This window comes from Amphiprion ocellaris, chromosome 9 (assembly GCF_022539595.1).
Source record: "Amphiprion ocellaris isolate individual 3 ecotype Okinawa chromosome 9, ASM2253959v1, whole genome shotgun sequence".
In the NCBI taxonomy this organism is placed as follows: Eukaryota; Metazoa; Chordata; class Actinopteri; family Pomacentridae; genus Amphiprion; species Amphiprion ocellaris.
This window is the reverse complement of record NC_072774.1, coordinates 10,632,496-10,650,911: the sequence shown is the minus strand read 5'-3', so window position 1 is coordinate 10,650,911 and position 18,416 is coordinate 10,632,496. Positions and strand designations below refer to the sequence as shown.

The window sequence follows — 18,416 nt, the reverse complement described above, 5'->3', positions numbered from 1 at the left end:
GTATAGCAAAGGATGTGTCTAAACTTAGAAGCAGCTAGCTGGAATGGGGACAAGCTCTTACTGTGAAGAAATGAGTGAAGGACAGAAAGGCGAACTTGTGTTCAAAATAAGGCTGATGGCTGTACGTAAATGAAGGCTTTGTGAAACATCAGGAGCTTCACCATTGTCTGGCTGGGGTTTGCTACATTGCGTGACATAAATATGTAGCAGGCTGCAGGAATTGATGGGACTCAGAAACACCCCACAGTTTAATCATTTGTTCCTTATATCATTTCCAACTGATAAATCACAGTCAAGTTGTAGTAGTATCGCAATCATGTGATTGTCAGCAGGTAACTGACACATTGTTCACGTCATGGTTACAGCGACGCAGTGCCAGCAGCTATATCTGGCAATGGGAAATCCTTAACAAAGAAGTGGACCCAGACTATAAGCCGCATAACTGTGAAAATTTAATGAGGTGGTCCTTGTGTCATTTCTGACTTGCCCAGAAAATTTAATCCAAATCCGTTAGTCCGTTTTGGAGTAATGTTTCACACGGACAGACAGACAGACAAACGGACAGATTCACAGACCAACATACGCCGATCGTCACATAACTCCGCTGTTCCTCGGCGGCGTAATAAAATGGGGACTGTGACGCAACAACCTGCTGTAATTCAATGAATACTTTAAAAAAATAAAATGCAGATGGTTAAAAGTTTTAGATTTTGCTTGACAACAGTTTCTGCCGCTGTGGGTGTCAGCTAACCATCCTGATTTTACCTCATAAATGTCTGACATGTTTCATATTAATCAGAATGTTTCTGAAGTTTAAAACGGAATCTGTAATCTCCTCTCATTACCGAATTAATCAGGACAGAACATCGGTCCAGACTGGGATCCCAGACAAGATTTCTCTTGATTGATGTGAAAAGTCAAAACTCCTGTAGTATAAATCTGGCTTTGACAGTAAACTAAACTGGGATTTTTTCAACTGTAAAATACCTAAACGAAACTATAACTGTTCAGATATAAACCAACAAATCAGGACATAACATTTAAATAAACACCAGACAATGCTTTTGTAAAGTCTGGTAAGCTTGTTTTTTCACTATATTCCAGTCAAAATATTATTTTAGTTTTAGCTGCCAGATCCTGATCCTCTGTGTTTATGTACTTATGCATTTATTTGTTTGTTTTTAAACTGTGTTTGAGTTGTACTATTCTCTCTCAAAAATGGGAAAAAGCCACTTTATTCGATCCCAAATTAATTAAACTACATGCAATAATTTAAATATTTTTTTGAAGTTTACAAATGTAACATTTTAGGGATTTGTGTACGCTCAGATTGCTAGTTCAATGGCTTAACCTTACCTCTTCTTTGAGATCCAGTGACTGAGCCATACGTTAACCTCACTGCTCACACAGCAACACTGGCTTTGAACAAGTAGGGGAACTACTATTGAGCCGACCTTTAAAGGTCACGACTAACACAGCAAAGCTTAAGGTCAAAACTTACCTTCTGTGAGAAAAACACAAACCACAAATACTGTATTTTCTAATTGCACTTTCTTCTGTAGTGGTCAGGGAGGCTGTGTTTAAACTTGACACAACTCTTCTGAGTCATAAAACACAAAAAACACATTCAGACTGGAACTCACTGCTACAAAATGAATCTGGTTTGATGGATGAAGTAACGTCTCATCCATCAGCTACTTTTAGCTGATGATATATCATCAGGACGACTTGTCAGAAGCTGTTAGATGTGTAACGTCCTCACAGAGATGCTGGAGGACAATAGATATCAGTATGAATATTCAAAGCCGCCCTTTGCGTGAGTATGAAAGTGTGTGTTACAGCATATTTTATTAGGGCTCCATACAGACAAATAGCTGCAGCCTGTTAACTTCTTAATCCATCAGTGTGGACATGAATGTATAAACTTCACAGTGGAACGACTATAAAATCCAGATTAGTCTCCGATTCTCTGAGAGCTTTACAAGTACAATAACTATGTGAGAGCCAGCTGTCACTGTGAAAACTATATTTCAGAGTTTTATACGTATAAAAGGAGGTTTATAGAATGGAAAGAGCGAGCAGGGCTGGAGTGTTTGAACTGTTTATGATAATAAATTAGCAAATATAAAACAAAACAAACTGATTCTTCTGCAGTCAGGTGCTGTGAGAAAAAAATAACTGAATTCAACTATAATTACTCAGATATAAAACAATAAATCAGGAAACGATAACATCTAAATAAACATCAGAGAATGCTTTTGTACAGTCTGGTGAGCTTGTTTTTTCACCATGTTCTGAACAATATTCCAGTCAAAATGTTGTTTTTGCGTCAGTTGCCAGATTCTGATCCACTGTATTCATGTAGTTTTGTCTTCATTTGTCTGGTTTCAAACTTTTTCTGTCTGAAAAAAAAGCTAAACAAGATTAACAAGCTTTCTGTGATGTGAAAGAAAAATGCAAAACACAAAAACTTCTTAGTATTTTTGGATCAAAGTGTTCCTGTTTGCTTTGTGTTCCTAACTGAATCAGATTCATTCATCTGTTGACTCACTTCGCATTTTCCTCCTAATAACAGAAACTGCTTCCTTTATGTCTCTGTTCTCTTTCTGTTGGGAATCATTGGTCGACATTATACTGGAGTTACTTTAAATCCCCTTATTCAGCATTAGAAATGTCACGATACAAGAATTTTGTCAGTTTATACCAATATCAATGAAATCTAGTAGTCTCTATACCAATTTCAATACCAAAGCAAAAAAATGAATGAATAAAATGAATGTATTTCGAAACAGACTCTTAATTAGAAAAATTAAGAATGGAGGTTTTATCTAAAAAAGAAAGTATGAAATTTTTTTAAAAATCTATTTTTTATGGTAGCATTTCTACTGCTGTTCCAATCTGCCTGAAATATGACAAAAAAAAATGTAAAAAAAAAAATTATATAACCTATTTATTGGCGGAATTCTTTTTTTCATATATATGAGACATATATATACACATATACACACACACACACACACACACACACACACACACACACACACACACACACACACACACACACACACACACACTGTACTATGAACTTATTCATCCAGTTTCTTTGTGTGAATTTTTGTCGTATTTTCAGATATATTTTCAGATATAGCTGGCTGTGTTTGCACCTGTCTCCTACTCAACATCCTCTTTAAACTGATATTAGAAAAAACACAGATGCTATAACATTATGAACTAATGCTAAGTTAGTGAACATCATCTGTGGAGTATTTCTGCAACACATACAGCTGCCTCAGTTCAAAAACAGCAATATTTTAGTATATAAATATTGTGATGATGTGTTATTAATATAAAATAAGGACTAAAACCATCTCAGTTTGAATTCTGTGAACACATCTGGATGTCTGAGGTTTAGATTGTCCCTACATAGTGAACGTACATATCACAAAACACACATAAAAACACTATTTTAAAAATAGACTGGATGAAAAAAAGCATGAAAAATGATAAGGAATAAGTTACAATAGAACCCTTACAGTGCAAATTAAAGTTAAATGTGAAAAATAAAGTTGAAAAAGTTGCACACAACTTGTCCCCGATCATCAACTCAAACACTAAACCTCCAGACTTGACTTCTAAAGTAGTTTTTTCCACAAATTACTGTGAACTTGTGATTTCATGTTTGTAGAATTTATACTAGTACTCGTGACATCCCTATTTAGCATTAATAAGCAGTACAGACACTTTTAATAAGGGATTTAGAACACATTATAATGTGGTTTTAAACGGATGAAAGTATTCATTAATAAAGTTGACAAGAATAACATTTCTGATCGTTTCTGTGGGCCTCCATAGCTGGATAATAAACGTCATTTACACATTAAGTAGCTTGTTTATAACCTGTTTCTAAATGCTTAATGACGGAGTTAAAGTGTCACTAATTCCTCAAATTATGTAACCTTGTATATTCTCAGATGGTAATTCGTACTTTCCTGCACACTGAAAATATTTCTATTACTTTTTGTGTTTTATAATTCTTTGATTACACTTACTGCTAATCTGACTTATAATACTGCTTCTTATTTATCTTGATACACTTCATACCTGTGACTGGCAACACTTTCTAATCTGTATATTACTGTTATGCACTAAAACACCAAATCCTTGTATGTGAAAACTTACTTGGCAATGGCCACGTTTACATGAGACCTTTAATTCCTCTTTAATTCGGAATTAAAGTTAATTCCGCTTTGAAATCTCCTTGTAAACCTTTAATTCCGAATTAAAAAGTTAATTCCAAATAAACTTAATTCCGAATAAACTACCTGGTTTATTCCGATGTTAATTCCGAATAAACTAATTCCTGTGTACGTTCTATTCATGTATACAGTTAATTCCGGTCATTCTGTGCATGCTTGGCTCCTCACGTAGCGATGACGTAGCGACGTACACGTTCTCCGTCTCAAGTGACGCAACAGAAGTAGTACGCCATTGTCGAGATGCTGTTTCAAAACAACAATAAAAAGCAAAGCGAAAAGCGTGCTTATTAGTTGTTCCTCCATGTTGTTGGGGAAAAGAAATGCTGCGGCAAATGGAGTTTGTTTTCTTCCGGTAAACAGGGTCACGTCCACTCTCTGTCCCATCAGAATCCTTTCCAACGCCCAAGCGTTAAAGCGGAATTAAGGAAAGGGAATAAACTTGCGGTCCATGTAAACCTTAATTCAGAATTAATATTTCCATGTAAACGCAAAGCACAAAACTTTCATTCCGAATGAGTTAATTCCGAATTAATAATTCCAAATTAAAAAACTTCATGTAAACGTGGCCATTAAAACCTTTCTGATTGTGAAATAGCAGCTGAGTGATGTTTACCTCCCACGTTGTATCCCAAACAAGAGTTCTGGTCACAGTATCCTGGTGGTCCGGCTGGTCCGGTGCTGCCTGGATTCCCCGGCCGCCCCGCCGTCCCCTGGTTCCCGGGCCGACCAGGCGGGCCCTGGCTGCCTGTCCGTCCTTCACCCGGCAAACCTGAAGATGGAGGAAAAGTCTGTGTTAAAACTCATCTGACATTTGGTTAAACAACTCCAGCAGTGTGACACCTGGTGGGGATTCTGTCACCGCACTATCACTTCTTCAATCTCCTTTAAATCCTCCTCGCTGCTGCTGTAACAACACGACAGAAGAAATTAGGGGGCAGCAAACTTGTCATGTCTGGATAAGGGAGCTGATAGTGAACATCCTGAGGGCAGCAGCAGGAATAACACAGTTCTTTGCGCAAATTTAGTCAGAGGCTCCTGTTTTCTGTTTTCACAGGAGAAGCTGCTCCACTTGAGCAGTCAGCAGAAATAAGAAATCAATATTTTAAAGGGAGTTTCAGTTGCAAAGTGCTAAAATTATCTCCCCACAAATATTCTCAAACAGCACACGGCGCTCTCTGCTGCACCTTTCTCTCAGAAAACACTTCCCTCCCTCCTATATTGGAGTTTTTTTGGATTGCGTTATCTGATCATAGAAAAAGTTTCCAGAGAGTTTTGTCAGCTTGTTCTCAGAGTATTGATCGCAGTAAACAGAAAATCCCAGCACTGACATATTTTCATAACACAAACCTCACATTCCACAAAGCACGCACGGGAAATCGATACAGAGAATGATATTCACGGTCCAAAATGTCGGCTTGCTTTTTCGCAGAGATTCAGCGGAGAGTGAAGTAAATCCAAAACGCATTAAGCCTCTGTGCCGTTTAATTCTACTGTCTCAATATTTGAGACATTTTTGGTTTTGTTCAGACAGTGAAACACATTTCACATACGAGTTTGCAGGCTGAGAACACCAAAAACAAATATTCAGCAACACAAAAGATGTTCAATTATCATATCTGGGAGCAGCTGCAGTGCATCAGAACGTGATTTGAGCTTTGACGCCCTGGAGGAAGACAGTTAGTGAACATTCTAATATTATATTTGCATCTTACCAGGAGGTCCAGGTGGTCCACGAGGTCCCTGATTTCCAACCCCCGGACTTCCTCTATCTCCCTTCTCTCCAGGCAAACCTGGAAACAAACACAGTTCAGACAAGATTCACATTTAGGCAAATATCACATTTAAGATTTGTTGCTCTCCAAGCCTCTTAAGGGTTTATTAGAGGCTCTGAAGTGTTTAAACGCTTGTCCATAAATGTGCTGAGGTTAATGGATTATTCTAAATTTGCCCGTAGGTGTGAGTTCGAGTGTGAGTCATTCTCGTTTTTCACTGTGAAGCACTTTGGTCACCCTTTGGGCTGTTGTAAAGGACTATAGAAATAAACTCTGACTTTGATTGATAGTAGTATTTCATTTCAAACTTCTCCTCTATTATAGAAATCTTGTACTTTTGCTGAACTACATTAACTTGACAACCGTAGTTACCCTTCAGACTAAATATTTTTCATAAATAAACTTGTAAAACTTTTCAAGATGACCCAGAAGTTCCCAAACTTCCCAACTTGTTACTCCAGAAGGTTAACCCTCAACTTCAAGCAGTTTCTGGATGCTTTTGCTCCTGTCACATTTTTGCTCTAGTCACAACCATGACTAGCAGTAAAGAGAACTCAGAAATGTCTTCTGTGCAGTATGACAAAATTAGAATGCTATAAATCACAAATAAAGATTTTTTTTTGATTGTATAACAAAAAACCAAAAAAATGGAATCAACATGTCCGCTATTTTAGTGCCCACAAATGTTACCAATACTAGAATAAATAATATAGACATTTTACAACTTAAAATTTTATTTTGTTTCTAATATGCATTTTGTTTACTTGTCTCCTCTGCTCTGTATAAGCACAGCCTGCAGTTCATCCCAATTCTGACAAATTTCTGTCAAGTGACTGTTGGTCACAACTGAATTATTAATGGCTTCAGAGTTGTGCGAAAAGACACCAAATTTTTCTTTTTTACAGAATATGATCAGATCCAACATTTGACTTTTTTAACAAATTTGTAAATGATACACATAGAATAAAACATTTCCAATGGGATATTACGATTTTCAGGTTAGAGTTGGTCAGTTTTACTGTCAGAACAGCACTTTATATACGAGTAGTTCAAGGACTATTGTACAGTTGAAAATCTCCAATTTTGTTTTGTGTTTTTGCAGTTTCTGGCTTTGATGAATGGTGGAATTTAGGAGATTTTTTAAAAGAAAAAATAGAAATAGTCTGTTAAACTTGCAGTTCCACAGAAGCCAAATGATCCAAAACTCCACAGAAAGCAAAGAGAAAAGTTCAAAATATGAATCCAGATGTTTAGTTTCCTCCTTTTCTATTCAACTAATAACAATTTCACCTCTCAGATTTATCTTGTGACCCTTTGGAAGCCCTATTAAGCTTAAACAGTAGAAGGCTATATATAAATTTACACATCAATAATAATCTTCAATGTAATGCATAATTAAAGTCGGTCATAGAGACAATTTTTCTCCAGAACCAACATTTTTACTTTCAATATTGTGCTGTTTTTTATTTACATTGATGTCTTCCATTGTAAAGCTTTGCAGAAAACGCGCTGAATAAATGATCAGTCTAATAAAACGTATGATAAATGGGTAGGCGTTTGCTCCGTGCTGCTGTACAGTGGTGCAGCTGTCTGAATGACCTAATGGAATATTTTTTGTGCGCTCTAATATTAGAAAACCGCATTAAACTGCGATCTGCAGATTTTCTTTCCTGTTGCTTTTACGACTGTCTTAATCAATTGCATCGGTAAAAAGGAAGTCGGCACAATGAGGCTGAGGAGAAAACATTTTACATGACCTCAAATAAAATTTTACTCCCTACACTGGCGGCCATGTTTTGATCATCTCTCTATTAAGGCTACTAGTTGACTCCATCGTGTCTGTGCAGGACAATATTAGTCACTTTTACAGATTTGTTGCTGTTTCTGGTAGCCCTACTTTGCCCATCTTTACTAAAGTACCTCTTATAATATTTGTCTGGTTTCAGTTCAGCCTATAAACAGTGAATCAGTGTGTGTGGTTGGATTATTGGCTACAGATCATAAATGTCACTGTGGAGAATCAAAGGTTTGAGGAAGACGTAACCACACTGGACACTTCCTGACTGAGCTGCTCTCAGCTTTCCTACAGTGTGTGTTTTTCAGTGTGGTTGAGTGTTTTAGTGATGAAGACGGAGCCTCATGAAGCCTGTTTCTCCTCTAAAGGCTCGTGGCAGAAGAATGACCTCATGCATTTTGGAGTTACTGTCTTCTGGAGCTCCGACACCGACTCTGAGCTTCAGCCAGACCACGAAGTACAGAAAACAAGCAGGCAGGTTAAAACTCCAAGTGGAGCGATGGAGAATTTTCTTGCAAAAATGTTCTGTCTCTTTTATGGTCTTTTTTTTGTTGACTTGGAAAATGCATCATTTTCACTGTTTGTGCAACCACAGATTTAAACGTCTGTGTAGATTCTCAGTTATCCAGGTCACAATAAACCGAAGTGCTTAACCCTTAGGCATCAATTTAAAAAAGTTACACTGAGGAGTATAAAATGTCCACATTAAAAACCCTCATTATGTATTGATATTATTTTTCCACTTTCAGTGACTTGCCTTGTTTAATCTAAATCAGTCCTGATCATAATTACCAAACATTTCTTAATTTTCAGGATTTTAACCTTGTAAATGCCAGTTTGTTTACATGATGCCACAGTGGAAAAAAAGTGGGGAAAAAAAAAAGCCTGTATTTGCTCCTTATATGAAAAAATTACAATCTGGTGGAAAACGGTAAAAATTACAATTCTGAAGCCAAAGCTCCAGAATAAAGCCAAATAACTTAGAATGTCTGATAATTCCACCTAGGAATGCGGCGGAGTTATGTAATGATTGGCGTACATGAATCTGTCTGTTTGCCTGTGTGCAACATTACTCAAAAACGAACTAACAGATTTGGATGAAATTTTCACGGAAGGTCAGAAATTATACAAGGACCAAGTCATTAGATTTCGGCAGTGATGCAGCTTATAGTCTGGATCCATGGATTTGTTAAAGATTTTCGTATCATTGTGAGACAGCGTCACTGTAACTATGATAATATCAGCTGCCTGCTGACGATCACGATTGCGATCCTACTACAAATCTACCACTGCCGACTTCTCGGAAATGATACAAGGAACAATTGATTAAATTGTGGGGGTGTTTCCGAGTCCCATCAATTCCCTCCGCCCGCTACATATTTAGGTCAGGTGATTCGGTATCCATCCATAATGTACACATGCATAACACACGCCTGTGCTCAGTGCAAGGTCATTTTGTTTGTGGGCACATCTATATTAAATGGCCACATTGTATGTTGCCGTGATTTCTGATCATCAATAACTAATAACAAAATGCTGCATTTCTGACAGTGCCATATGGCCAGCAATGGCGGAGTACTGGGCTCTGAGTGCTTTTCTTGTTTCATGATGGAAAAAAATAGCAGTATTGATGGACATTTTTGTCCTTAACTGAAAGACGTAAATCTCATAAAGTTACACTGAGTTTCCCAAAGGACAATAATGTCCACATCATAAACAATGTTAGAAAAACATTATATATTAATACTACTTTTCACTTTTAATAACGTATCTCTTTTAATCTACATCAGTCACAAAACATTTGTTAATTTTCAGGATTTTAACCTTGTAAATGCCAGTTTGTTTACATGCTGTCACAGTTGTTTTTTCTGAAATAAAGTTTCAATTTGTTAACATATTAGAGTCAAAGTTTTAACAGAAGAGATTTTAGGTATCTGTTATTTTACTTCATAAATAAGAAAATACTGCGGACAGCCAGAAAAGAAAACAGCCACAGTTTTGGAAATAAAATGTTCTTTAATTCAGCCTATGAAGGATATATGAACATTCCTGTCTATAAAGACTTCAGAATAGGATGGACAGGAATAAAACTTTCTGGCTCACAGTTTAAGGAAAAGCTGAATTTTTCAGTAGTGGCCTTTAAAGTTATGTATTACAGAATTCCCTACAGCTAATAGCTATCATAATGAAACTTCCCAAATTATTTACTTACACTGAGACAATAATTTATTGTATTACAAGTTCTCAAAAATGTTTTGTGTTAATATGCACATCAAGTATTATTATTATCTCATTAAATGTGTATTAAATTAAAGAATTTCCAATAGAAAACTTGTAGCAATAAAACAAAACAAACAAACACCTAAATGTGTAATATGGATGTTTTTGCTCCACTCGTCTAAAAGAAGATATTTTATGGAAGCAAAACATCCCAAAATCTCTAAACTGACAAGTGCCTAAAAAAATAATAAAAAAAATGTTTTAACTCTAATTTAAGGTGAATTCATCATTCCTAAAATATGGAAGGTATATGGAGGTAATACAGAGTATATGGATGGTATATGGAGGTAATTTAACTATTAACTATTTGTATCCATATCTTTATATAGGATGGTGACTTTACTCCTATTGGATAGTTTAAAACTGAGATATTGTCTATTCCTTTTCAAAACTGGTGCTTAAATTACCCACAATGCTACTTGTTCGCTCAGAGTTCAGTTCAGTACAGAGGTCTGGTGGCTCACTGCCTTCTGACTGCACATCTCTAGATTTTATTTTACGCAGTTTTGTCCACATCTCGTTGACCACTAATTTCTTATCAACAACAAAAACAGCCCCAGAAACATTAAATAAAAACATACAATTTCCTGTAGTAGTTGTTTTCCTATAAGGACATACAATATGTTATATTCTGTCTGTATTTAGTGAGTCAACCTGTTCTGACAATCACCATCTGCCTCATAAATAATCCAATGTTTTCCTGTTCCTGATGCAGACACAACTCAGACAGGGAAGGACTAATCAATCAGCATGTTACAGAGAAAATTGGATATGTGTTTGGAAATTAGGGTATTTTCCTCTGGCTCTGAGTCTCCAGACATGAGTTCTTCCTGTAAACAAACATGTTTTCACTCATTAAACATCTCCTCGTCTCACCTCTGTCGCCCGGTCTGCCGTTCTGTCCGTTGGTCCCGGGGAAACCTGGCCGGCCCGGTGGACCTTGCTCTCCCTGAGGTCCCGGGAGGCCTCTCCTCCCCGGCTCCCCTGGAGGTCCTGGTACTGTTCGGACCGACACCGCCGACTGGACGGGGATCTGGTTCAGGATGGAGTTATAGCGAGACAAGTGGCCTGCAAAGATGCAACGGATGAATTGGAAGAATTTTGACATTTTTTCTTTCATTCTCCAAGATGAATAGATTAGAACAAAGAAGTGAAGGCAGTAAAGGTCAGAAGAAACTTTTTCAGCAGAGATACTGTAATCAATACATGCTGCAAATATCACTGATTACTCACTCTGGATGAGCTGCTCACACACTTGCCGTGCGATGGCTCGAACTGCAGCTTGGGACTGAATATCCCCCTGAAGAACAAACAGAACTCTGAGGATTTGATGCTGCACTCGGCGGACTGATGCTACTTTTCCATTTGGGCAACCACAGGAGCGTAAACTTCCAGAGCAGCGGTTGATAAATTGGTGGGTGGGTGTTCTGTGGGTGTTTAATGAGCACACTCCACCTTAACACTGATGCTTTTATATTTATATTGGCCAGACTAGATAGCAAACTTTTAAAAACGACACCATGGAGAGTGTTACTAAATGGCACAATTAAGTGAAAATCTAAATTTAATTACAGTAAATATTTGGGCCTGACTCTGTTGACTTAAGCTGAGCTGCTATGGTTGGTATTTCAGAGAGTAGTGGATTGTAAATCAGCTTTTTTTTTTTTTAAATTGTACTGTAGTTAAATGTTGAAATTAGCAGTGGTTCAGGTTCTTTCTTATTATTGGGATTTTAAAGGTCAAATGCTGCAGGACCCTTGTTATCACTTATTATATGGTGCAGTAGCTGTTAGAAAATGACACCAAGTATCTCTGTGGGAGCCAGTATTAGTTTAGACTGAGAGCAACAATAAATGGAGCAAAGTGTATGAAAGTCTGTATTTAGGGCTTTTATAGAAATAAAATGACTAAAGTCTTTAAATGTTATTAGAGACACTCCTCAGATTTTACACATGAAGTTCACTTGTCATGAAAGAACGACTCAGCCCATGAAAACATAATGTCTTCCGTGGCTCTGCAGAAGCTTTCTGAAGCTCTGCTCATGTCTAATATTATATGCTATTGATTTGCGTTATATGAGACATAGGATTCAGTGTTTTAGAGGCTTGATAGATATAAAAAACTAAAGCTTCTTTCAGACATTTTCTCCTCTCCATTATTCTGATGCCATCTGAACATGTTGCCTTCATATCTGAATGAACAACATGCTCCTATTTCTAAAGGAGTCAGGAGATCCGTCTTGTTAGGTTTACTTAATCTGACGTGCATGCAGCCACATTACCATTTACACATGCATAAGTGATCTATTTTGAGTTGCGGGAAGCAATATGAGAGCCTTTTTCCACTTTTCTCACACTTTGATTCTCGTGCCAACATAATTGTACAAGGGTTTTCTAATCATCAATGACCCTTTCGACACCATTAGCTAACACAATGTAGCATTAGAACACAGGAGTGATGGTTGCTGTATATGGGTCTCTGTACCTCTATGTAGATATTCCATCAAAAATCAGCCGTTTCCAGCTAGAATCATCATTTACCACATTAACAATGTCTAGACTGTATTTCTGATTAATTTAATGCTATCTTCGTTGAAAAAAATTGCTTTTCTTTCAAAAATAAGGACATTTCTCAGTGACCCCAAACTTTTGAACGAGTGTAGATTGAAAAACACTTGAATGCCAAAGTCACAAAATGCCTTCCTCATCATGCTCTAATATTTTACATCTATTATAAACTGAAATATTCATAAAAATACAAATTTACTGCAATGAATACAGAAACTATCAGATTAAAAACATGCACTAAGAATGAACGTAATCCACGTTTTGACAAACGATTACCAGGGACTGAAGTTTAGCTTGTTGCTTCCATCTGTTTAGGAATATTTCCTCTGAGTTTATTAAATACATGCAGCATCAGACAACAGCAGGATCTATATAAATGGCTCCAAACAGAGACAGCTACATGCATTTACACGTGTGGAAAACAGAAAAAACCCCAATTAACCACTTAACTACTACAGGATTGAACAGAATCTAATGGTAAATCACATATTTTACTTTTTTTAATGACAGACAGATGAGCTGTTAGAATTTATCAGCTACAATTAAACCATTTCATACATAGCAGCCATTTTCAGGTTAAGGTTTTAGCTATGTCACAGCTGTCAGGATATTTTTATTTTACTGCTAGTAAAGAAGGGAATTATCATCATACATGGACACAATTTTCAGTCTTTAGAAAGTCATAACTAAACTAGGTTGTTTGGACAATTAAATCACTGGAATACCCATTAGGAATCAGATTCCATTTAAAAGTTATTCGGTTGTCATTGGACTGTTATTGGTTAGATTCCCGACTAGAGTTAAACCCTTTCATATAATGCATGTTTGAATAGTTACATTAAGAAGAACAGTCGTCTTCCTGCAGTTCTGGTGTATTTTGTATTTTAATTCAATAGCTGGCAGTTTCTTCTTCTGCCTTGTGATTGTCACCATCAAACAGTCATCTGATGTGACATCTCTTGCTGCGCACGTAGCAAAACTATATTAGAGGAAAAAGCTTTGCAGTCAATGTTTATTTTCCCAGTTCAGTTCAAGTTATTACTGTATAAATTACTGTGGAGCTGTGAGGTTCAGGGTCGACGCGCGCTACAAGATACTCATCGGCTCCATTCACAACTGGGCCACTGCGCTCACACGTTCAACACCAAAAAGGGGAAAATCCTGTCATATTTTCTTTTCCCAGACACTTTCATGTTGAGCGTTGCACTAAAATTAACTGCAGCAAGGTACAAATGTCCCCAACAGTTGATAAAATGAAGCAGAAACTGGAATTACAGGATCGATTCGAACTGACGAGTCGCGTGTCTCTCGAGCCCACGGCGCTGATGGCCTCACTACGGAGTCAGCAGAAATACAGACCTCGCTCTGCTGCAAATTTGAACCATGAACACTGATTTGATTTGGTGTGCCTTAAACGAGGCTGAGAGAGTCAAAGAGGAATAAAGTGAATGTTTGTTCAGAAGACGAATGGGGAAACAGTGACTGTGGACTGGAGACTAATGCAATTTCTTCAAAACAAGGGTGTGAAGCATTAGTGAGTAATTGTCAGAGTTTTTACTTCAGCAGAATAACACTTATTTCCACGGCAAAACGGAGCAGTAAAATTTGATTTGCTCTCAATGGTGACCAAATGGAGTGACTTACTCTTTCTCCCTTATCGCCTTTGGTGCCAGCAGGACCCTGAAACATAAAAGCACAGGAAGAGAATAAACAGTCAACTCATCTCTCTTTCTCCAGTCTCCTTTAACGTCTCCTCCCCCATTACTCTCTCAGTCCCCTTTTCTTCACGTCACTTCTGATCCTGCAGCCAGTATGACCGAATGCATTCAAATTTTGACAAAGTGCGTCCAGATTTTCTGTGTCCTAAAGATAACAAAGGCATTGGAGTTCGTGCTGCCCACAAACACAGAGCGACATCTGTGCCTTGGATGAGCTTCCTCTCCGCTATTGTCAACACTGTAAAGCGCAGAGATGCATATCTAACCCACAATACACACTCAGAAACCTGCCAAGCCTGTGAATGTCAGAGTGTAACGCGTTTTAATCCAGAGGCAAATAAAAGGCAAATATTTCCTGGCCACGGAACCATGTGCTGATATGATAAATATCAGTTTGATGCTGTTACAGCTTTTGCATAAAGGCTTGTTTATCTTGGGGGAAACATGTCCTTGACCACCGACTGACTGACTGGCTGGCTGTGTTTGTGTGTGTGAGGCTGGGCAGAAGAGAAAATGTGGGCCTGGGATGTCATACGCATATTATATTGCAGAAGAAAGAAAGGCTTTGCCAGCATTCGACACAGCCGATGATTTGGAGAGCAACAATAAAAAGTCTCATCCTGGGCCTCCGTCTGTGTGTTTGGATCTTGCGAGTCTTCTTGGGCACATAAATGTCTACCGTCTTATCAGGGCAGCATGGAAGAACCAAATCAAACTATGCAGGAGCCAAAGAGTATAAAGCCAGGGGTATCTCATGAATACACTTTCTTTTATTATTCAATCAAAACCATCTTCCCATTATGCCCTGTATACGCAGGATCCATCCAAAGTGCAGTCAGTGTTCTCAGAATGCTTTGCAGTTCATCTGCAGAGTTAAGTACACTGATGATGACTTTACTCTTGCGCAGCACTTCCAAATGTGGACCGATAAAACAGCTACAAGAAGAAGAAGAAGTTGCTTTTTTTTTCTTTCCTAACTGGCAAACATACGGATGCTTGCTACCAAGTCAAGCAAGATAAATTAAAAAACTCTCAGGTGGTCGCGATGCTGGAATTCACATTTACAAACAGTATTTGGTCCAAGTTGGACACACATGGACATCGCCAGGAGCTATGACAAGCCATCAGACTTGTACGTACATCTGGTGATAACTATGGTGGATTTCGGCCAAGATGTGTATCAAAAGAAACTAATTCAATTCCTATATAGACATTACTTTACAGCGATCTTACACCAAGCTACAAATCAATCAGGTTTCATTCTGTCACTTTTATAAAGTTCACAAACATGATCGTGAGAGATGTAGCATAACATTTCCACATGCATCATGTCATTCCTAAAACAGAACAGCTTGGGTTTTAATTTAGAAGCTCGGGCCAAGAATTTGTAGAAAGTGCTCAAAGACCTGCTTCTCTGCATTATTACGCTCCATCTGGCCTTCAGTGGTATAAATCAGACCCGTCTCCCAAAAGTTATGTTCCTGCACAACTAAACTGCATTCTCAATTAGTTTTTGAAGGAAACATGCTGAATTGCGTTTGTTTGTGACTTATCAAAAGTTTGAAGTTTACTTCAAACTTCATGTTCTTGCCATATATTTAATTTCTTTACTATTTCTCGTTTTTAGCCAAACAATCATATATTTCTCCGAACACAGGAAATTTAGAAAAAGCTTCAAACATGTTGTGAAATGGTCATATTTCAACCCAAATCATGTCATGTTTTCTCTGAAACTAACCAAGTACTTTGGTGCCAAAATTTAATCAAACAACAACTGCAAATTGAAAGCAAACGGTGAAAACAAAATGTGAGTTCTAAGAATAATGGTCCCACATGTTCTCCTGGGTAAAACTCCTGTTGCTGAGTTAGGCCTAAAATATACTCCATGCGGATGCACATACTGACAGCTATGGACACATTGCTGGAATCATACAACCTTTATAGTGCGTGGGAGTCCTCCAGGAAGACTTTGTTGCCTACATGTGCAGTAGATGGTATCTACATATTCTGTACATTCACAGTACTGCTGAACATGTGCACTATTTACCTTGAAGCATAGTCACTGTGCAGACACATGGACACAAATTCATGTGGAACTCTTACGACTTGGCGAGGTGACCAATTTAATGTGACACTGACTGCAGTGGACCGTTGCATACTTCCAGATGCAGAAAAGCCAATTCTTGCTTTTTGTATCCTCAAGTCTACAGATGCTGAACAGCGGTTGGGTGAAAGAGGGTGACCTGAACAGGATGACCTGGGTTTCTGGAACCCTGCTGCTGGACCAAATCTCCCACACCAGACCTGGTTTCCAGCTGCTGCTCAACATCAACCCACAAGAGACCCGTCATTGATATCGAGGCCAAAAGCAAGTCCACCACCCCCGTCCACTCTGGACACAAGATCCTGGTCCCAGTGGCCCCCAGAAAAGCTGATGAGGAGACACTTGATGCTGATGAAGCAGCTCTTTACTTTCCAGAACATCTTGGTTGACGTCATTGAGTCCAATGTTGAAAAACTGCCCAAAATTTGGGACTATTTGCGCGACGAGTCGCGCATGCACCAAGAAAATAAATGGTGTATAAAATAAATGCTGTTATAAAGAGACACTGTTCAAAGAGATTCTCCATCACCTGCTCCTTTATAATCCATCACTAACAGAGTTGTAACTGAAGTAGTGGCTGCTAGAATTTGGGGGTGCTTTGCTTTGTAAATGCTTACCAATGATGGTGCCCAAACACAGTAGGAAGCTCTAGTTTCTCCAGAAATCCTGTGCTGTCAGCCCACTGTACTCAGCACACATCAGGAATAATCACAATAATGACTAACTGCTAAATCCTGCATAAAGTGCAAAGTCATGCCTATTTGTAGTATGAATAGAACTGGATGTGTGTCTGCTGACCGTTGTCAAAGACCTCATCAGTTCTGGACTTTGTGTCTCATCAGAGTGTAAGCTCATCCTACTAGGTCACAATCTTAGCTTACATTGAGAAAACATACTTATTCTAAATGGTAATTCAGAATGCAGTTTAGATGTCCAGGAAAGTAGTTTTTGGAAGACATGGTTGTATATAAATCCGCTGTCTTTCAATTAATTTCTCAGTCTATCGAGAGATTTGTCAGTAAGATTCGCTTCTTTCTTGAGGTCAGTTGTGTCACAATGAAGCAAAATGCTCAATTTCTCTCCAGATTTAACTGGCAGATATTTCACATAAAAACAACTTGTTAAAAAGAAAAATTTTCTCCTGCAGCAAAAGGTTGCAGGGGGCAAAACAGGGACTGAATCAGTAATTTTAATGTTGGGGTAAATTTTGAAACTAAAATATTAAGAAGCTAAATAAGAGACTAAACCCCAGGAGAGTGAGACTGTTTCCGTTTATGTATTAGCTTCATGTGCATACATTCATGAGGGTGTTTTCGTGTCTGGTGTCTCAGAGATGAGGCAGATGTGATCTCTTGCTGGTTTTTGTGTATATATGTGTGTGAGTTTGTGAGATGGGAAGAGACTAAGTGATTTATGGCTCGACTCTCTGAGCCAAACTTGCTGCTGGCCTGCAGAGCTGACCCAAGACTAGATTAGCTGTCACCAGCATCACAGTATCATCTGTTCCTGTTAGGATTACACAAAGTTTGGATCCCAGCATCTTCACCTCAGCATACAGGCCTGGACTTGTGCTTGTGTCACTTGCACAAATTCTTATTATTTTTTAAAAAACAAAATCTGACTCGGTGCACTTTTGGAAGTAAAGCTGGACCACAATATTATGATTTTCATTTATTATTCAGGGTAAAGTCACCTTATGAGGTAAGTGTACCAGGATCTGTCTTGGATGATCTGTAGAAATACTTATATGAATAAATGATACAGTTATTAATATGATCTGTGTCTGATACTAACAAGCTGTATCCAGTTAGGAGAAATGGAGCAGAACAAAAAGAAGACAAAGTCCTCCAACCATGAGCTGCTTTCAGCAAACTAAACCACCACTGATATTGTTCTTCTCCTGTACATTTATGGAGGCATAATG

At 38.0% G+C, this 18,416-nt stretch overlaps 1 protein-coding gene across 2 annotated transcripts in view; it reads right to left on the bottom strand.

Annotated features, from left to right (window-relative positions):
* Positions 1-4,810: 4,810 nt before the first annotated feature.
* LOC111565709 (collagen alpha-1(XIV) chain-like) overlaps positions 4,811-18,416 on the bottom strand; it is a 196,114-nt gene continuing 182,508 nt past the window's right edge. For both annotated transcript variants that reach the window (XM_055013738.1, XM_055013739.1), the window contains exons 43-47: positions 14,315-14,350; positions 11,337-11,403; positions 10,980-11,171; positions 5,969-6,046; positions 4,811-5,025 (exon numbers count right to left, since the gene is read on the bottom strand). In XM_055013738.1, the coding sequence (XP_054869713.1) occupies positions 4,826-5,025; positions 5,969-6,046; positions 10,980-11,171; positions 11,337-11,403; positions 14,315-14,350 (573 nt within the window). In that variant the 3' untranslated portion in view covers positions 4,811-4,825. The remainder of the gene's footprint in view (positions 5,026-5,968; positions 6,047-10,979; positions 11,172-11,336; positions 11,404-14,314; positions 14,351-18,416) is intronic.